General features: G+C 45.2%; 1 protein-coding gene across 11 annotated transcripts in view; it reads right to left on the bottom strand.

Annotated features, from left to right (window-relative positions):
- The window catches only part of CLIP1 (CAP-Gly domain containing linker protein 1), a 51,270-nt gene extending 32,040 nt beyond the window's left edge, over nucleotides 1-19,230 (bottom strand). For 2 of the 11 annotated variants that reach the window (XM_087942917.1, XM_087942920.1), the window contains exons 1-10: nucleotides 19,114-19,230; nucleotides 14,510-14,638; nucleotides 12,740-12,898; nucleotides 11,232-11,797; nucleotides 7,607-7,731; nucleotides 6,690-6,906; nucleotides 3,324-3,521; nucleotides 2,488-2,591; nucleotides 1,955-2,015; nucleotides 230-265 (exon numbers count right to left, since the gene is read on the bottom strand). In XM_087942917.1, coding sequence (XP_087799043.1) covers nucleotides 230-265; nucleotides 1,955-2,015; nucleotides 2,488-2,591; nucleotides 3,324-3,521; nucleotides 6,690-6,906; nucleotides 7,607-7,731; nucleotides 11,232-11,797; nucleotides 12,740-12,833 — 1,401 coding nt within the window. In that variant the 5' untranslated portion in view covers nucleotides 12,834-12,898; nucleotides 14,510-14,638; nucleotides 19,114-19,230. Of the gene's footprint in view, nucleotides 1-229; nucleotides 266-1,954; nucleotides 2,016-2,487; nucleotides 2,592-3,323; nucleotides 3,522-4,847; nucleotides 4,926-6,689; nucleotides 6,907-7,606; nucleotides 7,732-11,231; nucleotides 11,798-12,739; nucleotides 12,899-14,509; nucleotides 14,639-19,113 lie in introns of those variants that run through there. The other 9 variants (XM_087942918.1, XM_087942922.1, XM_087942919.1 and 6 more) reach the window with 6 other exon arrangements.
- Nucleotides 19,231-22,345: the final 3,115 nt, after the last annotated feature.

Below are 22,345 nucleotides of genomic sequence, written 5' to 3'. Positions count from 1 at the left end.
TGCTTCCCTCCTCATCTTCTGCTTCTGACCAAGGCCCTACATTTTTAAAAACCCACAAAGGTTCTTCAATTTCATGCAGGCACAGAAGGGAGCGAATGCCCCCGGAACAATCTGCGTTGTTAGTGGTTAAAAAGCACCATCGACAAACGCTTTATTGGGAAAGAATCGGGGGTTAAGACCGGGAGAAGGAAAGCGGGGGGTGTCTCCACACATTCAGAGGTCCTCTTACATTTTTTTCAGGGTCTTCAGATATGTCTCTCTTTGGCTATCAGCAAAAATTAAGACAACATGAGTTCAATGGAATAGTCAACGTAACGGTTCAAAATACAAGTTTTAAAAAAAGGAAGCAAACCACCCTGCGAGTGGAGACGGGGGAAATTTACAAGTGCTAGCAGCTCTCAACCAAATTATTATTATTATTATTATTATTATTGGTCCGGCTTGGTAGGTTGGTTGCAGTGCATATGTTCCACAAAAGGACAGCGATACAGCACCTGCCATCAATATTTGTGTCCTTGTGGCCGCAGTGCATATGTGTGATCGCCAGTCAAGTTCATTGTGCGAAATGACCAGAATGTGCAAGTTTGGAACTTGTAGGAAGGGCCTCGGATCTTCTCGTGGACTTAATTTTTGAAACTTCTCAATGGTCTAATGGACACGGGTTCCACAAGGGTGACATGGTGGGTTCTTTGTGGTTAAGGGGAAAGACTGAGCAATTCTGACGTTCCTGAACCGGCCATCTTAGGAATACAGAAGATTTGAGCACAGGTTGCCCTCCTTCAGCGACGGGCAACGGGGTTGTTAAGCCAAGCAGTCGCTAAATGAGACCATGATTGCGCTTATGATCTGACTTCAGCATTCCTTCGCTTTGCAGACCTGCGAGGATGTCTTGCCAAGTTGCTTTTTCATCACCGTCCTAACTGCAAAACAGTCGCTAAACAGGACACTCGCTAAACAAGGGTTACCTGTATGTACTGTATCTCAAACTCATAGTAACAGGAATAACAATATATATATACACACACACACACACAGACAAAGAACCACAGGCTGAAAATGAGCATTCCTTGAAAAGTCCAGATAAAATGGATGGGTGGAGAACATAAAAATAGATGATACTAATAATATGAAATATTAAATTCAAGCCTTCTGCTTTCAGTCTGGATTATCCGAAGCTCAAGCATGTCAGTTTCCAACTTTTGCATGATACACGAGATTAGGGGGCGGGGGGAAGCATTTACTGAACATCTTAAAAGAGTTTTGTTTCTGGAAATCAAGCAGCAACATGCCACAAAAGCATGCTGAAGAGGATGTGAATTTAGCGACCGAACGGTGTGGCTTTAGCGTGCAAAACCAGCAGGGCCTGTGGTTTTCACAGCTGAAGATCGACTTGCAAAAGTGTTGTGCAGAAGAAGGCTGGGAACGCACAGTGCAGACGCCCGGGTAGCCATCTGACTGCTTACAACCCTTGCATTCTCGGAAAGCCTTCCCAAAAGAAGGACAAGATGATATCCAGCATCAAATCTTAGCTCTGCTGCTGCTGCTGCGTTGTGCTGGGGGTTCTCAAGCCTTCATTTTTAGCACTGATCTTCAGGCCTTCAGACCCACTGCGAGTTTTAAAGCGTTTGGGCGCCAATTCCCAGTGGGTGGTTTTAACAAGTGTTTTATTTTTATTAGGGATTTGGGGAAGGCATCCAGAAAGGTTATGGAGCAACATGGAAGCGAAAACATGAGAATGAAAAACGTTACTTACTCACAGCGGAGACAAAAGAATTAGAAAGAAAAATCTAGTCAAATGCGAGAAACACTCAGCTAGCAAAAGTTAAGCCACATCCGGGGTCCTTTCAGACGTGATAAGAATCCACCTCTTTTCTTTACTCTCTTGGTAGCTTGCTACGGTATAAGCGCTTTCTTTTCCGTGTAGCCGGTTTAAGAGAAGCGGAGTCATGTTTACCTCCAAATCACCTTTGGTAATAGATTCTTCTTCTACCCGGAACTGAAGATCTTCAACCTTCCTGTGAACAGTTTTAAAAAAACCAAGACAGGGAAGACAAGGAGGGAGGTTATCCAGCTTATTTCTCATATCCTGGGGAGAATTAAGAATCAAGCATCGTAGCGGAATAATTCTGATTTTCTTTTTAGAAAAGATTCGAGATCTTGTAAAATTCAAACCAGGTGTTTATGGATAAGACACAGTGTCTCTCTGCTCCCTTTGTGGGAAACGGTTGTAATTCTACCTGGATTGTGTTAAAAAGATCCATGTAGAAGATTAAAAACAAAACAGCTACACGATTTTTTGATCCCCCCCGGTCTGGAGTAACCTCTTACAGAGGATTGAAGGCATGGATCACTGTTGATTTTTCCCAGAATTCCCTTCCCCCTCCAAGCCATTCCTGGATTATAATCCCAGCGAAGAACACGGCAGCTGGAGAGCTGGCTGTACATCATTTTTCCAATTTTTCCTGCTTGCCTGCACCTTTGATTTACCTTTTCTCCTCCTCCAGCTGGTTCAGCAATTCTACTTTTTCTCTATCAGCCGCTTCCACCAAGGCTCGCAGTTGATCCATCTTGGCCTCCATTTCCAATATTCGCTGAGTAACAGAAAAGCGGGTGAGAAAAGTGCCTCTTTTCAACTTAAATGAAGCTACGGTGAACGAGCTACACAGAGGACGCGACGCGCCCCAATCCAACCCGAGCTATTTGGTCCTCCCAAAGTCTAGCCTTCGTTTTTCCCCAAATACGACGTTCCCTTTTCATCAGAAATTTTAACTAAAAAGTCTGGCAACTTTTTTTTAAAGAGCTCATGGAGTGGAGAGAAAGAACGAGCAATGAATTTAGCAAACGGACTTCCGAAATAAACCAACTGTTGCTAAAATGATCGAATCTCTCTGGGTAAAACGGTCTTGGTAGTATGGAACCTTTTTACTTCTTTATTCTTTTGTACAGAAAAGTGGCACCAGGAAGGCCATCTGCCAGTAAATGCTCAGCTCCATCCAGTCACCCTGACTCTACCTCGAATTAAGCGGGGTCACGGGGTCATGAAAAGAGAGGGATCTTTTGTACAGAAGAGAGATCTGATCTTCCACATCTGCCAGCTGAGGTTGGGAAATTCCCAGCTAGGCAGGAAGGAGGAGTCAAGCAGGGAACTAGTCTTGAGTCCTTACGCAGCTACAAGGGGCATAAGCCTGACCCTCCTTAAGTTCTACTCTCATTTATCTGCTCGTTTCCCAGGGAAAGATTTTTGTAGTATAGGCAGAAGGCAATGAAGTTGCCGGTTTGGACTTGCCAGAGTGGCTCCAAACAGGCTAAACCCCTCGGCTCACCTGATCGTGGCCATCTCGTGCCAAGGCAAACTGCTGCTCTATCTCCCCAACGTGGCTAGTGGCCTTGGCCATTTCCGCTCTCTCCAAATCCCGCTCGGCCAGGAGCTGTTCTATGTGCTGCTGCTTCTCCTTCAGCGCCTCTTGCAGGGCGGTAGTGCCCGAGATCTTCCGAGCATACCGAGAGGACGTCTCTGTCAACTACAAGAACGAGAGGAGGATTTTGAACAGGCCAGATGGTGCTGGGAAGCAAAACACACACCGGTGTTGCGAACGCCACCGGCGTCTTGAGTTTGGATTTGAATCGGTGCAGCTTTGCAGGTGTTGGCCAGCGGATCTGCTGAATTAGGACCAAATATTTGGCAGAGAAATAAAGAAGAATATTTGTAGCTTAGAATTGAAATGAAAGGGTCCTTGGTGCTGTCTGAGCTTGGAGGGTCTCTTGCGGATGTTTCATGACCCAACTAGGTCACATCTTCGGTGCTACCGTCCTAGCACTGATGATGTTAGCTACCTGGGTCGTGAAACGTCTTCAAGGAAAGAGAGCACCAGGGATCCCTCAAATAAGGGGAAAAGTAAGAGCCAGGAGGATCTCGGTGGGTACAAACAGACTGATTTTTATTTTCTGCCGGAAGAGTGCGACGGGATATCTCTGCAGGATGCCTTCTCTCAGAATTCAGTTCCGATCCGTGATCAGATGAGAGCAAAACTTAGGGCTGAAAAACGAGGGTGAGGCAGAGACTTCCAAGCTGCATCCCAATTGGGGTAATCCCACCCGGGATAGGGCAGGGGGTCTCAGCCTGTGGTTCGCAGACCCCTGGGGTTCTGCAATGTTTGCCTAAGGGGGTCTGTGAAGGCTTGAAAAAAATGTCATGACTTAAATCTTGAGTTCTCTGGCCACAAAAGATATTTAAAGGAGGTCTGTTGTGAAGAATAGATTGAGACCCCGGGGTGGTGTTTTTTTTTAAAAGACTCTTAGCGAACCAGTGTTGCTTGAACACCAGGAAGTTCAGAATTAAAGGCTCTTTTTAGACTCGCTCCCTAAAGGGGACCGATATAAATAATAAAAACGACTGAAAACCCCAATTCTTGGTCCATGGTGTGACCTTTGGGTCATAAGCTGTGGAACAATCCCCTATTATTGTCCAAAGCAGAGAATTATGCTGTTTATTCCACATTAAGGTAAGCGGTGGCCAAAGAAGATTGGTCATCAGCTGTCCCAAAAGGTGCTTTTCCATGACTTTCTTGTTTTTTTCTTTTGAAGACATTTCACTTCTCATCCAAGAAGCTCCTTCAGCTCTGCACACCATCAGCTGTGTGTCTCTCAACCTGGGCCGCTTTTAAGAGGTGCACGGACTTCCACTCCCAGAATTCCCCATGGCTGGGGAATCCTGGGAGTGGAAGTCCCTGCACCTCTTAAAAAATAGCGAGACACTGAGCTGGCCCCCATTTTAGGAAAACACTTAACTTTGCTCCCATGCTCCGTACTTCCACCCTCCTCGTAGTCAAGAAAGGAAGTGAACATACCTGCATAGCAAGACTCTTAATGCAGCATTCAGGAGAATAGGAAACAGAAGTGTTCAAAGAGAAACAAAAGGCAGCTGGCCTCAACCTAAGCAGAAGGAGCCTACAGCAGATTAGCTGGTTAAGCCGCTAAGCGTTCTCTGGCGCGCGCTAAACATAAAAACCGTCCTTCAGTTAAACCGGACAATTTGCTCCCTTATCCGAGCCAGAACCTGGGATCACATGCAGCAAAAAACAAACAAAAAAACCTCCAAGGGGCCTTGCCAAATTTGGCAGAAGAAGCTACTGGGGGTGGGTGGGAGTTTGCAAATTCCCAATTTTAAGCCCTCACTCGATGGGGGAACAGCTGCAAATTTTCCTGCAGGTGATTCACGATTCAGCCCTTTATGTTTAAGGCTAAGTATTAATATACGGTGAGTGTGAAGTTAATAAAATATACAGTTTGCAAGGCAACCAGATAGGTTTAAGGGTTCACAACTCAGGAGTAAAGAAAGAGGCTCTTTTTGGGGGTGTGAGACAATCCTTCCATTTAGACAATGCAGGCCAGTCCTCGACTTACAACAGTTCCATTTAGGGACCAAAGTTGCAATGGCACCGAAATAAGTGACTTATGGCCGTTTCTCACACTTGTGGCAGCATCCCTTGGGGTCACGTGATCAAAATTTGGGCACTTGGCAACTGACTCGCATTTATGACGGCAGCAGGGTCACGGGGTCTCCCTTTGTGACCTTCGGATAAGCGAAGTCCACGGGGAAGTCAGATTTGCTTAACAATCGTGTTCCTAACTTTAACAGGGATTCACCTAACAATTTTGGCAAGGAAATGTGTAAAACGGAGCAAAATCCATTTAGCAAGAGGAATTTGGGGTTCAGTTGTCATTGTAAGTCGAGGACTTTACCTTTACATTGATCAGGTGAATTTAACCATTTAACCACTAGCGCTCAAAATCAGCATGTGGGTATACAAAATTAAAACCACCCAGCCACCGTCACTTCCATCTCTCCCTCATATATGCACACTTAAGCGTAGATACTGTATATTTGTGTTTTTGTCTTCAATTGGCATAGAGGTGCAAACCCACGGTACAGTTTGCAAAATGCAACCCCATGCAGCTTTATTCATTCTCCATATATGTTTTCTCCATATAGATTCATTCTCCATATAGATTTTCCACTTTTTTTGTACAATGCTCTCTGAGAATAGCTCTGCAGGTGTGCAGATATCTGTATGGACATATTTATTGCAGGCATATTATTGCAGGTATAGCAATAGCACTTAGACTTATATACCGCTTTATACTGCCTTTACAGACCTCTCTAAGCGGTTTACTTGCCCCCAACAATTTGGCTCCTCATTTTACCTACCTTGGGAGGATGGAAGGCTGAGTCAACCTTGACCCTGGTGGGATTTGAACTGCCAAATTGTAGGCAGCTGGCTGCAGAAGTAGCTTGCAGTACTGCACTCTAACCACTGCACCACAGAGGCTCTTGTCTCTGTGTGTTTGCATGTAGAAATATTACTAACCTATGCATGTGGCAGATTGTAAGCTTAACAAACCAAAACATAACCTCTCTCTTATTTATTTTTTTTAAATGTGGTTAGTTTGGATTAAAAGTTAGGATAACAGCTTAGACACAAATGCTTCTATTCCACAGGGCTTGCCAAGTTTTTTTTCATGCATGCTTTGAAAGATCGGCCCCATTAGAAGGCAAAACGAGCAGTGCAAAAACAGCCAAAACGAGCAATGCAAATGCATGCGTGTTTGTGTGTGTGAGAGAGAGACCCACAAAAGGGGCCTGCTTCTGCTCTAGGGTGGTCAAGCACGCAATACGAAAAGAAACTTACTAGTCCCGCACGGCTCGGCTTGCTGCTTACAGAAGAGGCCACCGAGCTCAGAGAGCTGAGAGACGAGGCACTGGGGCTGCGCTTTAGGCTGGTGGGCGTAGGGAGGACTTTCCGGATGGCGGGCTTGGCTTTGGCCGGAGTGGTGGACGGGAAGCCGATCTTGGTCACTTTGTGCACCGGAGCAAATAGGCCGTATTTGGACTGGCACTGGAAATACCTGAGGCGAGGAGGAGGTGAGACCCAGCCATGAAAACAGACTGCACAGAAAAATCAAACATGGCGGACGACAATCCGTAAATAACACTACCATTTCTTCAAATAGGCTTATAATTCGCTAAGGCGTCTCTCCTTCCAATGTGAAGCATCAATGCCTCGGTCTAAAGCTGTCAGGAGTCCAACGTGCACCTCCATTCAAATTATAAGTCTCTAGCCACATCTTTCAGAGTAAAAAAGATTGATTGATTAGGAATTGACATGTCGGCGTTTCCCCGTTGCAGCCCACTCTGACACATCATTCATTTCACCCTTAACCCTGGTCTTCCTCCCCAACCCTGGATGTATATTCTCCAATGAGACACACTCATAGCCAAGATGCATCAATCATGCTCTCCAGTAATAATTTTGTGCGCCAGAAGCTTCGGCTGCCTAGCAATTACCTAAAGCATTTAAGGAATGCACTGCTTTCCCCCACTCCCTTTCTGCTGGCAACTAAAAAGACCAAAGGAGTATTTTTTTTAGTTGACACTGGGGTTATGTTGGTTTGTCTACGCAAGATCTTTGTCCATTTGCGGGATATTTAGTCAAGACTCTGTGGTTTGTAGTAGTTTTGTGGACTTCAACTCCCGGAATTCCCCAGCCAGCAGTCAGGGCTGATCTGAAAGCCGGCTATCCCAATTCTCAGCTGGACAGGATCTTACCTTGTTCCAGCAACGGCACCATCGTTCTTGCCCAGGGGTTCATCCAATTCAACGCCACACCATTCCCCCTTGGCGAAATCCGTCTCCCCCAAAAAACGTACCACGCCGGCTTTCGTTCCCCCCACCTGGAAAGAAAGAAAGAAAGAAAGAAAGAAAGAAAGAAAGAAAGAAAGAGAGAGAGAGAGAGAGAAAGAAATTTGAAAGGAAAGTTAAAAAGAAAGTTGGTAAAAAAAGAAAGTTGGTAAAAAAACAAAGTTGGTAAAAAAACAAAGTTGGTAAAAAAACAAAGTTGAAAAGAAAGTTGAAAAGAAAAAAGTTGAAAAGAAAGTTGAAAAGAATTTTGCACTTTTTTTAAAAAAAAATTCTCCAGCTAAATTAGAACTAAAACTAAAATTGGCGCTCCGACTATGACGTTTTTCTGCCCCCCAGGCTGAAACCTCGCCAAAAATAAAGACTGCCACCTTTAGCCAATTCTAATAAAGACCAAACCTAAAATAATAACTAGCTCTTCAGGATTTCCTCTTCTGCATAAATTATTTTGGAAATTTGTTTGCTTTGGCTAGTGACACGACCGGCTACATTAGCCAAGAATGGTTCGGATAGTTTAACCTCGACAGAAGACCAAGCAAGGAAACAGGGACATTAACCAAAAGCGTGAAACTTATTTTATTATTTCAGTTTATTTTGTAGTTTGGAGCTTTCTTTGCCTCCAGTATACAGCCACAAGCAGAGATGGATTTACCCTCAAGCTGCCAAGCTGGAGAAACGCTACTCTATGCAGTTAACTTCAAAACAGAATAGAATAGAATAACAAGAGTTGGAAGGGACCTTGGAGGTCTTCTAGTCCAACCCCCTGCTTAGTCAGGAAACCCTACACCACTTCAGACAAAAGGGTTATCCAACATCTTTTTAAAAACTTCCAGTGTTGGAGCAGTCACAACTGCTGGAGGCTGATTAATGGTTTGTCCTGGTTCAGCAGAGAAAACAAACCCTTTAATGCTTTGATAATATCTTGCATGCAGGACGATTTTATCTTCATTAATCTTGCCAAAAGAATGATCTCACTTCGACTGCCCTTTTTAAAAAACCTACCGTGCCCAAAAGGCAGGAACCTGTTGGCGCACGAGATTTGCAGGCCCAGCAATTCTCACCCTACCTGGAAGCGGCAAAGCTCAAACCAACAAATGAAGTCATTCCTCAAGGTGGGAAGTTTAGAGAAACTTAATCTGCTTTTAAAAATAAAAAGTAAAAAAAAATCTAGATGGGTGGATTAAAAATGTTCTTTTCATCAACTGCAGAAACAGGGTAAAGTGGAGGAATCGTAACACTCCACCCAAAAGTAATTATATTCCAAAAATAACAGGCTTCTGCGTCATGTGGAGAGGTAGATCTCATCTTAAGACCACAACAACTGAGCTCAACATTTCTGCTGCTAAGCGAGACGTGGGTTAAGTCGGTTTTGCAACAGTTTCATTTTAGGGACCGTTCGAAGTGAAAACGGCACCGAACAAAGTGAATTACGATGTAGGTTTTTCCACACCTACGACCGTTGCCGAATCCCCATGTTCACGTAATTGAAATTCAGCCACTTGGCCACTGATTTGTATTTATGACGGTCGCAACATCCCGGGGTCATGTGCAGTGGTGTGATTCAATTTTTTTTACCACCGGTTCTATGGGCGTGGTAGGGGAAGGATACTGCAAAATCCCCCTTCCCTCCCCACCCCACTAACCTGCTTTCCAGCTCCGTTCTCCTGTGCAGGGCAACCAAAGGAGACCCAGCCAATCAGCTGGGACTCAAGAGGCGGAGAATCGACGGGGGCGGGGTCAGTCAGAGGCGGCATTTGCCAGTTCTCTGAACTACTCAAAATGTCTGCTACCGGTTCTGTAGAACCGGTCCGAACCCGCTGAATCCCACCTCTGGTCACGAGATCTCCTTTGGCAAACTTCTGACAAGCAAAATCCATGGTGAAACCAGATCCGCTTAACAACCGTGTCACTAACTTAACAATGGCAGTGTTTTACGTAACCACTACAGCAAGAAAGGTCGTAAAATGGTCCTAACACTCACTTAGCGACCGTCTTGTTTAGCAATAAAAATGTGGAGCTCAACTGTGTTTCTACGACCAGGGCTACCTGTATAGGAAGACTCAAGGAAAATAAACTCTGCCAAGCAAAAATTCACATTTCTTTCCATTTCCATCTTAAAACACGCAGGTATGGGGGTATGTGTAATTTCCTCTCTTTTGTAACCCCCCCGCTTAGTAAATTTATACACACCCTCCAAAATGAGGGCATCCTGACCACATGTTGAAAACAGCTGCCCTGGGGACTTTCACTTGCATCCGGGGGGAAAGCGCTAAAAAAAATGAAAGAACAGCGAGAGATTTTGCCAAAATCTTTTTTTAGTAAAGCATGACAACCCCACGTAACTCAGAAGGGGTGATGCAAAGCCGAAACGAGCCAAAACAGCTGACCTAGATCACCAGACATTTATATATATATATATTTTCCCCTCAGACTGGGAAGAGGATGGCAAGTAGAAGGAAAAATAAATAAAGGTTTACAACATGATTATGGCTAAAAAGGTATGACACAAGATCTGCTGGTAAATTAAATAAAAACAGAACGTTCTTTCCTTAAAGAACTGAGCTGAGAGAAATAGGGGTTTTCCTTATTTTTGTTTACAGTGCACTTACAAAAAAAACCCCACTTCCTGATTAGATTAGATGGTTTAAAGGCATGTAGAACAGTATTCTTCAATTTAGCATCTTTAAGATGTATGGACCAACTCCCAGAATTCTCCAGCCAATATGGGGGAAGATGTGTGGACTTCAATTCCCATCATTCTAAGTTGTGTGGACTTCAACTCCCAGAATTCTGGGAGTTGAAGTCCACAAGTCTTAAAATATGCTAAGGTTGGCAGATAGTGTTGTAGATGCAACACCTTTCATTCTTCCTTCTCTATAGGCCAGGGTCCCCAAAACGGACACAAAATCCACCGCCCTGGTTTGTGGCAACCCCATCTTTGATGAAAAGGCTCCGGTGAGCTTTTCTGGGTAAGCTCACCGGAGCTGAGAAGATAACTTATCCAGCTAAAGAGAACCATCCTGCTATAGGCTTTAAAACACAAAATCCAGCCCATTTTCAACCCCTCTCCTGCCTGGCCTTCCCGAGCTGAGAAGATAACTTATCCAGCTAAAGAGAACCATCTCTCTTCTTCTTCTTTCCCAAACTGAGATGTGAAACCTCCATAAATACTAGATTGATGCTCGTGTTGTTCCTGGCCTCTCCAAATGGAGGAACGAGAAGCTCCTTTTCCATACAAAATATTCCCAGTTCCCAAAATACTAACCCAACAAGCTAATCCTATTCGCTACGGTAAAGATCTCTCATGGATGAAGAGACCACGACTGCACAGCATCGAAAAAGCTTCTCTGTTGACCTGCTAGATCTCCAAGGATCTCTTCCTAAGCAGATCCCAAGGAAGAGAGTGGAGATCCCCTAGAGAGCTGGAGATATCAGAGGAATTAAGAGGATCTTGTTGGGGGGTTTGAAGCTCATCGCATTAAGCCAAACCGTCAACACACCAACGCAACTCCAAAGCAGCAACTCGACAACTTACCAACACTCTGTCTCCCATTTTGAGTTCTCTTTCGCCTTTTTTCAAGGACCCGGCTTCCGAAAGGTTCGAAATGGATTCGCTGGGGGTTTTAGAGAGGTTGCTTGCGTGAGAAACGGGTGTCTCCTTGGTGGCCAGAGGAGACACCTTCTGAGGTATGCCGGTGTGTGGCAGGTGGGCTGCTGCTGGAGGAGAAGACACGAGGCTGGCCGCCGAGGTGGAGGTGGGTGACGTGGCCCGAGAGGCGTGAGACACCTGGGTCCCGTTGGATTCATCCTCGCCAACGGCCTTCCGGGCGAGCTTCGACGGCCTGGTGAAGATCCCCCTCAAGGGCTCACACTGGAAGTATCTCACGCCGGCCACGGAGCCATCGTTCTTTCCAATGGCCTCGTCCAACACGATCCCTGCCCACTGACCCGGAGCAAACTGGGTCTCTCCCAAGAACTGGATGAAGCCGGGTTTATTCCCGTTGACCCAAATACGCTCCCCGATTCGGAAGTCGTCCACAAACTCATCCGGACCTTCTGTGGTGGGAGGCTTTTCTATGGTCGGGGTCTTTTCCGGAGAGGCTGAAACAGGAGGAGGAGGAAGAGGAAGAGAACGTCACAGATAGATAGCCACGTTAACAAGAGCGGTCCTCTGCTTACGACCATACTGGCCCATAGCGAACCGCGCCTTCCCTTCATGATCGCTGCAAAACGGGTTGTAGAACTGAGTCGGCCATGTGATTGACTGGATTTGCCTCCCAAGGCCTTTCAGACACAAGGTGTGCATCACCTCTTGGTGCCCCATCCTCAGCTAAGCTTCCCTCCACCCTTTCCTTCAATCTGTACATAACAGAAACCAGGCTGGGTGGCCAGAGCAACTTCGGGGTGCCATTCACAGGGGGCCCCTCGCTATCGGAGGTGCCCCTCTTTCGATCAACTGAGAGGCAAAGAGGAGGAAGAGAGTGGAGCGCAGGCAGTCCTCAACTTACAACAGTTCATTTAGTGACCGGTCAATGTGACTGAGGATTGTCTTTCACACTTATGACCACTGCAGCATCCCATGGTCACCTGATCCAAATTCAGACAGTTGGCAACCAACTCACATTTGTGACGGTTGTCGTGTCTCAAACTTATGTTATATTTGTGACCTTCTGGCAAGTAAAATCAACATAGAAGTCAGGTTCACGAAACCACTGCATTACTGATGTAACAGCTGCAGTGATTCACTTAACAACTGCAAGCAAGGTTGTAAAATGGGGCGAAGCTCACTGAACAAATGTCTCGCTCAGCGGCAAAAACCCGGGGCTCAGTTATAGCCATAAATCGAGGACCCACAGCATCACACGTGAACGAAACTTCCTTCTTTTTGTGCTCTCCCCCTTTCTATCTGCTGCAGTTCTCCCTCCCTCCTTTTCCAGAGCTATTTGAACCACGAAGCCTGCGACAGAAACCCGAGATGGCACGGAGAAAGTCTCCGTCTCCGTCTCCTATCATTCCCCAAGACGAATCATCTTACGGCCTCACCTGTAGCCGCAGGTGAGGCTGTTTTGGCCAGCACGCTTGCCGGTTTGCTGATCTTGCTGGGGGCTTTCAGCCCGCTTGGTTTCAACATGCTCATGGTCGGGACGCGATCACTCTTTTCCCAAACATATGGATCGCTCTCGGCTTGCCTCTGGGTTCAACCTGCCAATCAAGGGCACCGAGAGGAGAAACATAAACCTCTGTTGCTCCCGACTTGCAGAGAAATTCTGCCCATCATCCCCAACCTCTTAAGCAAGGGGGAAGCATTTTGCAGCCAGCTTGCCAACTGCACCTACCAGAAATCCATTCCTATTTTTAAAAAAATCTAAACTATTCACTTCTTTTTCTATTTTTTCCTTTTACTTAAAAGAAAATAGGAGCTTTTTAAAAAAAAGTCACTAAGAGTGCTGTTTAAAAGGCTGTTTTGGCTATCTCACTCACCCTAGAAGTTATTCACTCCTTGGTAAAGATATTAAGTGTGCTAACATTTATTTTTATTGATTTAAAACATTTAATTAGCCGCTAGCCCCATCTTTCAACCCCCTCTGGCCAGCTCCCAATCAAAAATCCAACCCTCCCCTCCCATATAAAATCATTTAAAACTATAAAACTCAACTCATAAGCACATTAAAAAAATTAAATTAAAAACCTGACTCCAATCAGGTGAAAAGGTGCGTCTAATCTTCTCCCTATGCCTGGGGAGAGAAGCCCGATCTTTGAAGCCTCGCGGAAGGCTAAAAAGGGGTGAGGGGCTGCCAAACCTCAGGGGGCAGACCGTTCTCCATGGGGCTGGGACATCCCTGAGATTTATTTAATGACTTAGCATATGGCATGAAGGACACAGTATAGCAGCAGCAAAGATGCATGAAAAGAACACAGGGTGAAAACATACTAGATGGAAAGTAGCGTTCCATTTTGCAAGAGATAAGAAACTTGAGAAACTAGATAGATAGATAGATAGATAGATAGATAGATAGATTATAGATAGATGGAGATAGAGATAGATGATAAATAGATGATAGATAGATAGATAGATAGATAGATAGATGGAAGGAGAGAGAGAGAGAGAGAGAGAGAGAAGAAAGAAAGAAAGAAAGAAAGAAAGAAAGAAAGAAGAAAGAAAGAAAGAAAGAAAGAAAGAAAGAAAGAAAGAAAGAAAGAAAGAAAGAAAGAAAGAAAGAAAGAAAGAATTCTTTATTGGCCAAGTGTGATTGGACACACAAGGAATTTGTCTTCAGTGCAGAAGCTCTCAGTGTACATAAAAAAATACATTCATCAAGAATCATAAGATACAACACTTAGTGATAGTCATAGGATACTAAATAAGCAATCAACTCACACTAGGGAACTAAATAAAACAATATAAGTCGTAAAGATACATGCAACTAGGTTATAGTCATAAGTAGGAGGAGATGGCTAATAGGAAGGATGAGAAGAATAATAGTAATACAGTCTCAGTAAAATAGTTTGACAGTGTTGCGGGAATGAATTGTTCGGCAGAGTGATATTAATATATATATTATATATTAAGTTACATGTTACATTTGAAAATATGTTGGTTCAAAAAAGTTAAATAAAATCCTCAAGAAAGAAGACAAGAGAACAAGGAAGCCAATAACCACCTGCCCTTCCCTTCTCCACACCAGCACCAGAAAAATCCAATTTTAGCCTCCTGGCATAAGGCTATGCATGTACAAAAAAACCAACCCCTCAGGATGGCCGAGCAGAGAGAGAGCATTGTGATTCCTTGGCAACTCACAACTTCGCACCCACCTCGGCTAGAATTCCTTGCTGAAGATCACAAGGCGACTTAGCAGCATAATGTACAATCCCTGTGCAGTGCCCCAATCTGGATCCTTGAAGATAAAACGAGGTTTTCTTCTTCTTCTTCCTCTTTGGTTGCTAGGAAGGGAGGTGGGAAAAAAAATACAGAATAATGTGGATTGATCGGAGGAGGCCTGTGCAGGCTTCTTCAAAGAGAAAGCTCAGATCAGAGGGGTTGGGTTTTTATTTATTTCCTTTCTTGAAAAGAAGAGGAGTTCTGGCAAGAACTCTTCGCGGCGAGAAAGGGAGGGATTATTTTCAACTCAGAGAGCACAGCAGCAGCGACAATAACATCACCAGATCAAGGAGCTTCAAGTAACTGGATTATTTGCAAGAGGTATTTGAAACACAGACAGGGCCTGGGAAGGAGCAAAAAAGTGGGCGGGTGACGCACTGGAAAAAAAGAGCAATGAAAATGGCTTATTTACAAGCGGTGCTCGTTCCAAAAGGAAGAGGAGAAGGTTTGAGTAGATGGAAAGAAAACCTTTGCTTGGTCAGCCCTGTTCTTCAACCTTGACTTAGGTTAGTGGGAGGCAGCCTGTGGTTGGCAGGAAGACCCCGAGGTTCTGCACGCCCTTGTGTTGAGGTAGAAACTTGGCAACTTTAAGATTTGTGGACTTCAACTCCCAGAATCCCTCAATTCTGGGAGTTGAAGTCCACAAGTCTTCAAAGTTGTCAGGTTTGGAAACTTCTGTGTTAAGACAATGCCAGTGTCAGCGTTCCAGAAAACCTCCACTCCAAACAATAACTCCAAGACAGGCATCTTCTCAAAAGTTCTGTTTTATTGTAAGCTGGCACATCTGGGTAATCCCGAATCTGAAAGTTCAGGGCTTCCTTGCAAGAAGTAAAAACTACAAATCCACCCCCTGCACCCACCATCGTATCACATGCCCCAATCACCATCCGTCCCATCTTGAGACGTCCTCTCACCCAGGTGCAGAAAGAACATGACCTTGACTTAGGAAAAGAATGTTATTATGTCTAACCACATACACACCAAGAAATCCCCCCTCCCATTTTCCCAGGCTCAAGAAGGTGGCAGTGTGGAAGCATCTGGATATGGCTTCCAAAGCTGACAGCCAGAAGAAGTCCACTACTGGAAGGTTCACAAAGGTAGGACCTCCTCTATGAGGACAGAGAAGCTCCAGGAGCCTTCTCGTCTTCTTGTGTGATGAAGACCCTAGCTACACCCTTGCTGTGGTTGACATGCGTTCCCCAACATGTCCTCATTTGCTTGCAAGGCCAACATTCAAGGCCAACATCTACAGAGCTCAGACTGGAGAAGGTTGGGTCCTTAACCTGTCTCTCCATTCAGACCAAGCTTGGTTATTTGTCGAGCTCAACGGATCACTATCAACTCAACCCAATCTCCCTGCTGTATTCCACAATCTCTTTCTCTGTTGATCCTTTAGCTCTGTGGCCTTCCTTATTTAATTTATGTCCCACCATGCTGTCTTAAATTATTGTCCTTGCAGTTTACCATTTCTGTAACGTTCTCCACCTCTGCTAGGGAGAGATATTTCCCATTTATTTCAGCCCAGGTATATCCTTCCTTCTTCCTATATAAGACCTCCCTGCCTTGTCCGAAATTCGGGAGAGTGTCCTGGGAGCTATTTTGGAACCAGGCCTTCAAAGATCGGACCAGGTTATCCAGAAGCTGGTGGGGATGGTCCATGAAGCAGGCCAACCACCCGACATTCAGAAGCAAGGCAAGAACAAGGAACTATCAAGGCCCATTACAAGGGGAGCTCAGCATCTTTTGGGGGGTGAGGTTGACCTCTGACCTCTTCATCCAACTGAAAAGTGATTCTGGGCCCCAGATTACATTTTGCGGAAACTGTGGGTCAACCAATATAGTCCTCAACTTATAAGCACAATTGAGCTCAATTTTTTTTGTTGCTCAATGAAACAAGCGAGTTCGTTCCATTTTATGACCTCTCTTGACACAAGTTGTTAAGTGAATCACTGCAACTGTTCAATTAAGTCAGACTGTGAACCTGGCTTTCCCCATTGGTTTTGCTCATGTGACCCCCTGCGACCGTCATAAAGATGAGTCAGCAGCCCAATGTCTGAATTTCGATCATGTGACTCTGGGGAGGCTGCAACAGTTGTGAACACTGGTCCTAAGTCACTATATTCAGTGCCGCTGTAATGTAACGGTCACTAAACGAACTGCTGTAAGTCAAGAACTTGCAGATGTCCAAGAACCTCCACTCCAAGCCAAAGTAAAGATTGGACAGCTCTGAACATTACCTGCCTCAACCATGAAGAAGTTCTTCCAGCATTGATATGTGGGGCAACATTAACATCTAAGAAGACCTCCAGGGAACTGGATTCTGGAATGGTTCAGGAGGCGCTTTGATGGGCGCGACCTAGAATTCCCTCGGCTGGCGCTCTTTAATTGATAACACCAGAATGCAGAGTTCAGCCTGATTCTCTCCCCCTTCCTCCCTTTTGTATTATGACGTCACTGGCTCTGACATCATCCACCAAGCATTCAGGAACGCCCACCACGTCCCTTGGAATGCCACCACAGAAAGACGGGCACTGCCACCCAACACTACTGGCTTTGTTAACCGCGTCCCTTGGAAGAACAGAAGGTTCTCGATGGGTGCTTGTCCTCCATTTCATCAAGGGAGAACAGAAACAGACTCAAGTTCCTCTGTTGTTGCCAGGAAGGGCAAAGCGAGAGCAGGAAGCGTAAACAAAGAGTAACGAGGGAAGTATATCAATCAAATTACAAGTATCCTAAGCTTGGCTTTAGTAGACAGCACCAACTCCGTCCAAGCGTTGAGTTTGGAGACATGTCTTGAAGCAAAGTAGAAAGGGTGGTCTCAGGGATTGAGGTGTAAGGCAAGGAAAGAGGGGAGGGATTAACCCTAGCTTTAAGTGGAGACCCTCAGAAGTCTTGTGTTGGGAAATTGCCCGCTTAGGCTGGAAGGAGGAGTCAAGCAAAGGCCTAGCTTAGCATCGCTGCATAGCCACAAATGACATGACATAACCCAAAACCTGACGTGCTGAGACCACTATTCTTCATAAGATAACCAGGAATTTTCTCCGGAAGCCCATCTCTAAGGGATTTAGAGACAGACCTTCACACAAGGGAAGTATATATTTGAAGGAAGGCAAAAGACACTATTGAAGATGGGAAAGGAAACAAAGAACTGGATCGGAAGAGGTGGGTCCATTTTGCTTGACTGCTAAACAATTGGTTGATTAATCGAGATTAAGAAGCTGTTCTTCCATGAGGCCCCATTTATATTCTTTAAATGAGGGGTCTCCAAATATGGCCCCTTTAAGACTTGTGGACTTCAATTCCCAGAATTCCCCAGCCAATGGGCTGGGGAATTCTGGGAGTTGAAGTCCACAAGTCTTAAAATGGTGACGTTTGGAGACCCCCACCTTTAAATCACCATTTTAATTTTTGGCTTTAGCAAATCAGCCCCAAAATGGATTCTAACTGTTGCTACAGCAACAGGTTAATGGCAAGAGTCCTTTTCCCAGCAAAGCTTAAGACTTTAGCTAGTTGTTTCTTTCTTTTGAGGGGTGGGGGAGAAAAAGCAAATATTTATGCACCTCCGAGCATAAAAATAAACTCACCCAAAGCATCTGGACTGACTTGACTTCTCTGAGGCTATATCTCACCAAGCTTGCTATTAATAGAAAAATACCGCTTGTTTTTACACAACTCTTGTTCTCCTGGAGCCTTTTAAAAATAGACAAGCAAGAGTTTGACGGGACTCTGGGAGACCCTCCGCTGGAATATTTCAAATAAACAGGTTTCAAAGCATCCAGAGATACCAGACAACAAATCAGGGTTCGAGAACGGGCTTCTCATGTAATCATAAAACAATGTGCTAATTTTGCGCTGTGAATGCAGATGCTGTTTCAATAGAGTAACTGACAAATTGCGGGGGGGAAGAATCCCACTTTTAATGAACAGAGAAAACAGAATCACAGACTGAAGTCTAGGGAACTAAGGTGTGAGCTGCTAACACTTTGAATCCATTTGTCTAGATCAGTGGCGGCTAATCTTTTTGGGCTCCTGTGCCGAAAACTGTGCATGCGCTTGAGTGTGCTTGCATGCCAGCACCCAGAAGGCAATGCGCATAGCTCCCCCATATGAGCATGCAGGCATGATTTCCCCCCCCGTCCCCTTACCTACACTGTGCACCTCCCAGCTGATTTTTGGGCACTTTGAGGCCCTTTTCAGCCTCCCAGAGGCTCGAGGGAAGCCTCTGCAGCCTTTGGAAGCCGAAAAAAGGGCCCGTTTCGTCACTTCCGCTATTTCTGGAAATACAGGAAGTGATGAAAGAGGAAGAGGAAGAGGAGGAAGAGGAAGAGGAAGAGGAAGAGGAAGAGGAAGAGGAAGAGGAAGAGGAAGAGGAGGAGGAAGAGGAAGAAGAAGAAGAAGAAGAAGAAGAAGAAGAAGAAGAAGAAGAAGAAGAAGAAGAAGAAGAAGAAGAAGAAGAAGAAGAAGAAGAAGAAGAAGAAGAAGAAGAAGAAGAAGAAGAAGAAGAAATAATAATGTCATGAGCCAGAAATTCATCTACCTGCCTTGTAGGATTCCTCCAGCTCTGCTCTGAAACGGATGAGAATCGTGACCAAGAATAAGTCAGGCTCCCGAAATGTTTGCTATCTCAGAGGCGAGCCAAGAATGGAACTTTCACAGCTCTTTCCTTTCTGTTTTCCAACTGGTGGAAAAAAAAAAAAAAGGCTGCAGCAAACCCAGATCATTGCCAGCTTCCTAGGAGCAGGCAATGTGTCGGAATGCCAAAAAGCTCCGTCCAGGCCCAGCCCGTTTAAAAAAACAAAAACAAAACCAGTTAAACCAATTCCAAAGGTCAGGAACGCCCAAGGTGAACTGCCTGCCTTTCCTTTGCCCATTTCCAGAACTGATGGAAGGAGGAGATGAACCTATGTGGGTTTTATTTTTTTTCACCTGCATTTCAACCAGGGTTCCAGGAAGAAAATCCGGTGAGAAGTTTGACAAGCAGGCAAGGAAAGGGAAAAAAAGAGAGAGAGAGAGATTGTCTTCTGCCAGTCCCAAGCAAGGAAGAAGCAGGTTAGGAGACACAATAGTGGATACACCCTACATTGCTTCTTTACAACAACAACACTGAAAAAATTACAACAACCCTGAAAAAAGTTATGACCAGTCCTCAGACTTACAACCATCGCAGCATCCCGACAGTCAAAATCCAGACGTTTAGCAACCGGCATATATTTATAATTCCGTTAGCAATCGCAGGGTTTCGCTTAAGCACCGTGGCAAAATCACTTAACAACTGCCTTCAGTAGCAATGGGAATTCCGGCCCCCTCGCAGTCGTAAGTCGAGGGCTACCTGCATTAGGGAATCTCGACAATGCTGCCTGGGCTGATAATGTTTTGCTGCCAAAGAGGCAACGCAATAAAACCATGAATCACGGGGCAGAAATACCTCTGCTGCCATCACCTCTGGGTTGCGTTTCATAATGGTAACACCGCGAGTTACAGAACCTGTATTTTGATTTCATCGATGCTAATGAAGATGGGTGTGGAATTGCCTCTGCATCCGGAGCTCAAATCTACCTTTCACCCCGCAGAATCCAACCTAGCAGCTTTTAAAGCTACGATTCTACTTCATTGGTGCAAAACAACTCCACTTATTTAGAAAACTGTTCGGTTTTATGAAGACACCAAGACAGGAATAGCGCAAGCGTGAAAGTGTAACACGTTTCCTTAGTAGACTGGGGGGGGGGGGAAAATGAGAATATTTCTGGTAATTGTCATCCAAAATGGTTGAGGTTAAATGCAAAACCTTAAAACAGTTCAACTACAAGGTTAATTGCAGCTTTCCAAACACTTAATTTTGTTTAGACTGTTTCTTACTTAACTTCCCTTGGGAAAATTAAATTTCTCATGCCTTCTCTCTCTTGACTAGCTAAAGATATCGGCCGCCCCCAAACTATAAAGGCCAGATAAACCCATTTTTTAAAAAATTCTGGCACAATACAGAGGTACCTCCATTTCAAAGTGCAACAGGAAACAAACATGTTCTTTTCGTAGCATCTCTCTCTAGATCTATGAGGTTAAAAGATGATATAATACAGCACAGCAATTTGCTTTGCCTGTTTTTATTTATTGCAAAATCCATTTCTCAGCTTGTATTCCTTCAAATTTCACTGATTTTGGATTCTTATCTCATGAGCCTAAATATCATTAACGAGGCTATCCTATAGCTTTTGGTCATATTTACCTTCTGCACAAAATGCGCCTTATGGTTTAGAAGACACAAAAATCTACTTTGCAAAAAAAAAAAAAAAGGAAAAGGAAAGCTATCTTTTCCTAACTGTACAAAGTCCAAAGGAGCTGTAGAAAAAAAAACCAAACACAAATAAACAACGAACCGGCTTCTACTGAACACCAACAGAATGATTTCATCTGGTGTTGCAAAACATCAGTGAAAATGGTATCCCAAGAGTGACAGAATAAAGCGAAGTCACAAGAAAAGGTCCCCTGAAACACACAACACACACACACACACACACACACACACAAAAGCACATTTTTGCATTTAAGCAACCGGCAAATCGAGGCACGCCATTTGTTATCCTGTACCTGGGCTCCCCCTCCTCCAAATTCTGGCCGTCCTGGGCAAGGACGTCCCAAATAAACCTTTTAAAACCTTGTGGCAGGAAGGAAGTCAGCCTGTCGCCTGCCGCCTTTGGCCAATGAGGCTTCCACACACACACACACACACACACCGATGTCATGGGAGAACTCGCACACCAGTTGATTGCGGCATCTCCTACACCCCCCACTTCAGATGGGGCTCTGGCTGACCCTGAGGAGCTGGCCAGGCCAAAGGGGCGGGGGAGAAGGACCTGGGGCTGATGGCACAGCAGCAATGGGGGGGCTCTTCTCTGGGGTTTCTCCTCCTTTCCTTCCCTCCCTTTGTTTTTTCTTCCTTTCTTCTCTCTTATTCCTTCCTTCCTTCTTCCTTTCTCCCCTTATTTCCTTCCCTCCTCCTGTTCCTTTCTTTCCTCCCTTACTTTTTCCTTCCTTCTCTCTGCCTTCCCTTTCTTCCACTCCTTCCCTCCCTCCGTCTTATTTTTTCTTCCTTTCTTCCCTCTTCTTCCTTCCTTCCCTCCCTCTCCCTTATTTTTGCCTTTCTCCTCTTTCCTTCTCTTCCCTTCCCTTTCTTTTCTTTTCCTTCCAGCACAGATGTCATCCAAAATGGCAGCAGATCCGATGACTTGCACCACAATCTTCCCACAGGGGTTTTTTTTCTTTTCTTTTGCCCTAGCCCCCCCCCCCCATGAGACCCCTTGAGGAGGAAGGGACTCGGCCTGCCCCTCCCTGGTTTGCATCCCCCCCGGCCTCTCTGCCTCCTTCCATTGGCCTTCTGGATGCCCCTAATTGCACCTGGGGGCCCTGGCAGGCCTCGCTTCCCAGAGGAGTGGACTTCAACTCCCAGAATCCCCAGTCAGCCGTGGGAATTCTGGGAGTTGAAGTCCACCCAGCTTCCACTTGCCAAAGTTGAGAAACCCTGGAGTTAGGGCCTCAAAAAAAACGCCAGAGGAGAAATCTAGTTGTGACCCCCTTTCAGACAACCGGTTGATCTCCAAAGAGAGCACCAGACCCCCCCACTCCCCTTTAATGTTATTTCCCGACTGAAAAGATTCACAGGGCGCCCATTTGGGGAGGGGGAAGCAGAACTCGGGGCAACCCCAGGGCCCCCAAAAGCGACCGAATCCAAATCCTCCCAGCCATAAGCTCCCCTCACCCTCTTTTCACAGGCC

This window comes from Notechis scutatus, chromosome 13 (genome assembly GCF_049901735.1).
Source record: "Notechis scutatus isolate UNSWTSFEM ecotype Mainland chromosome 13, rNotScu1.2, whole genome shotgun sequence".
Taxonomy (NCBI): domain Eukaryota; kingdom Metazoa; phylum Chordata; class Lepidosauria; order Squamata; family Elapidae; genus Notechis; species Notechis scutatus.
This window is presented reverse-complemented; position numbering and strand designations above follow the sequence as displayed.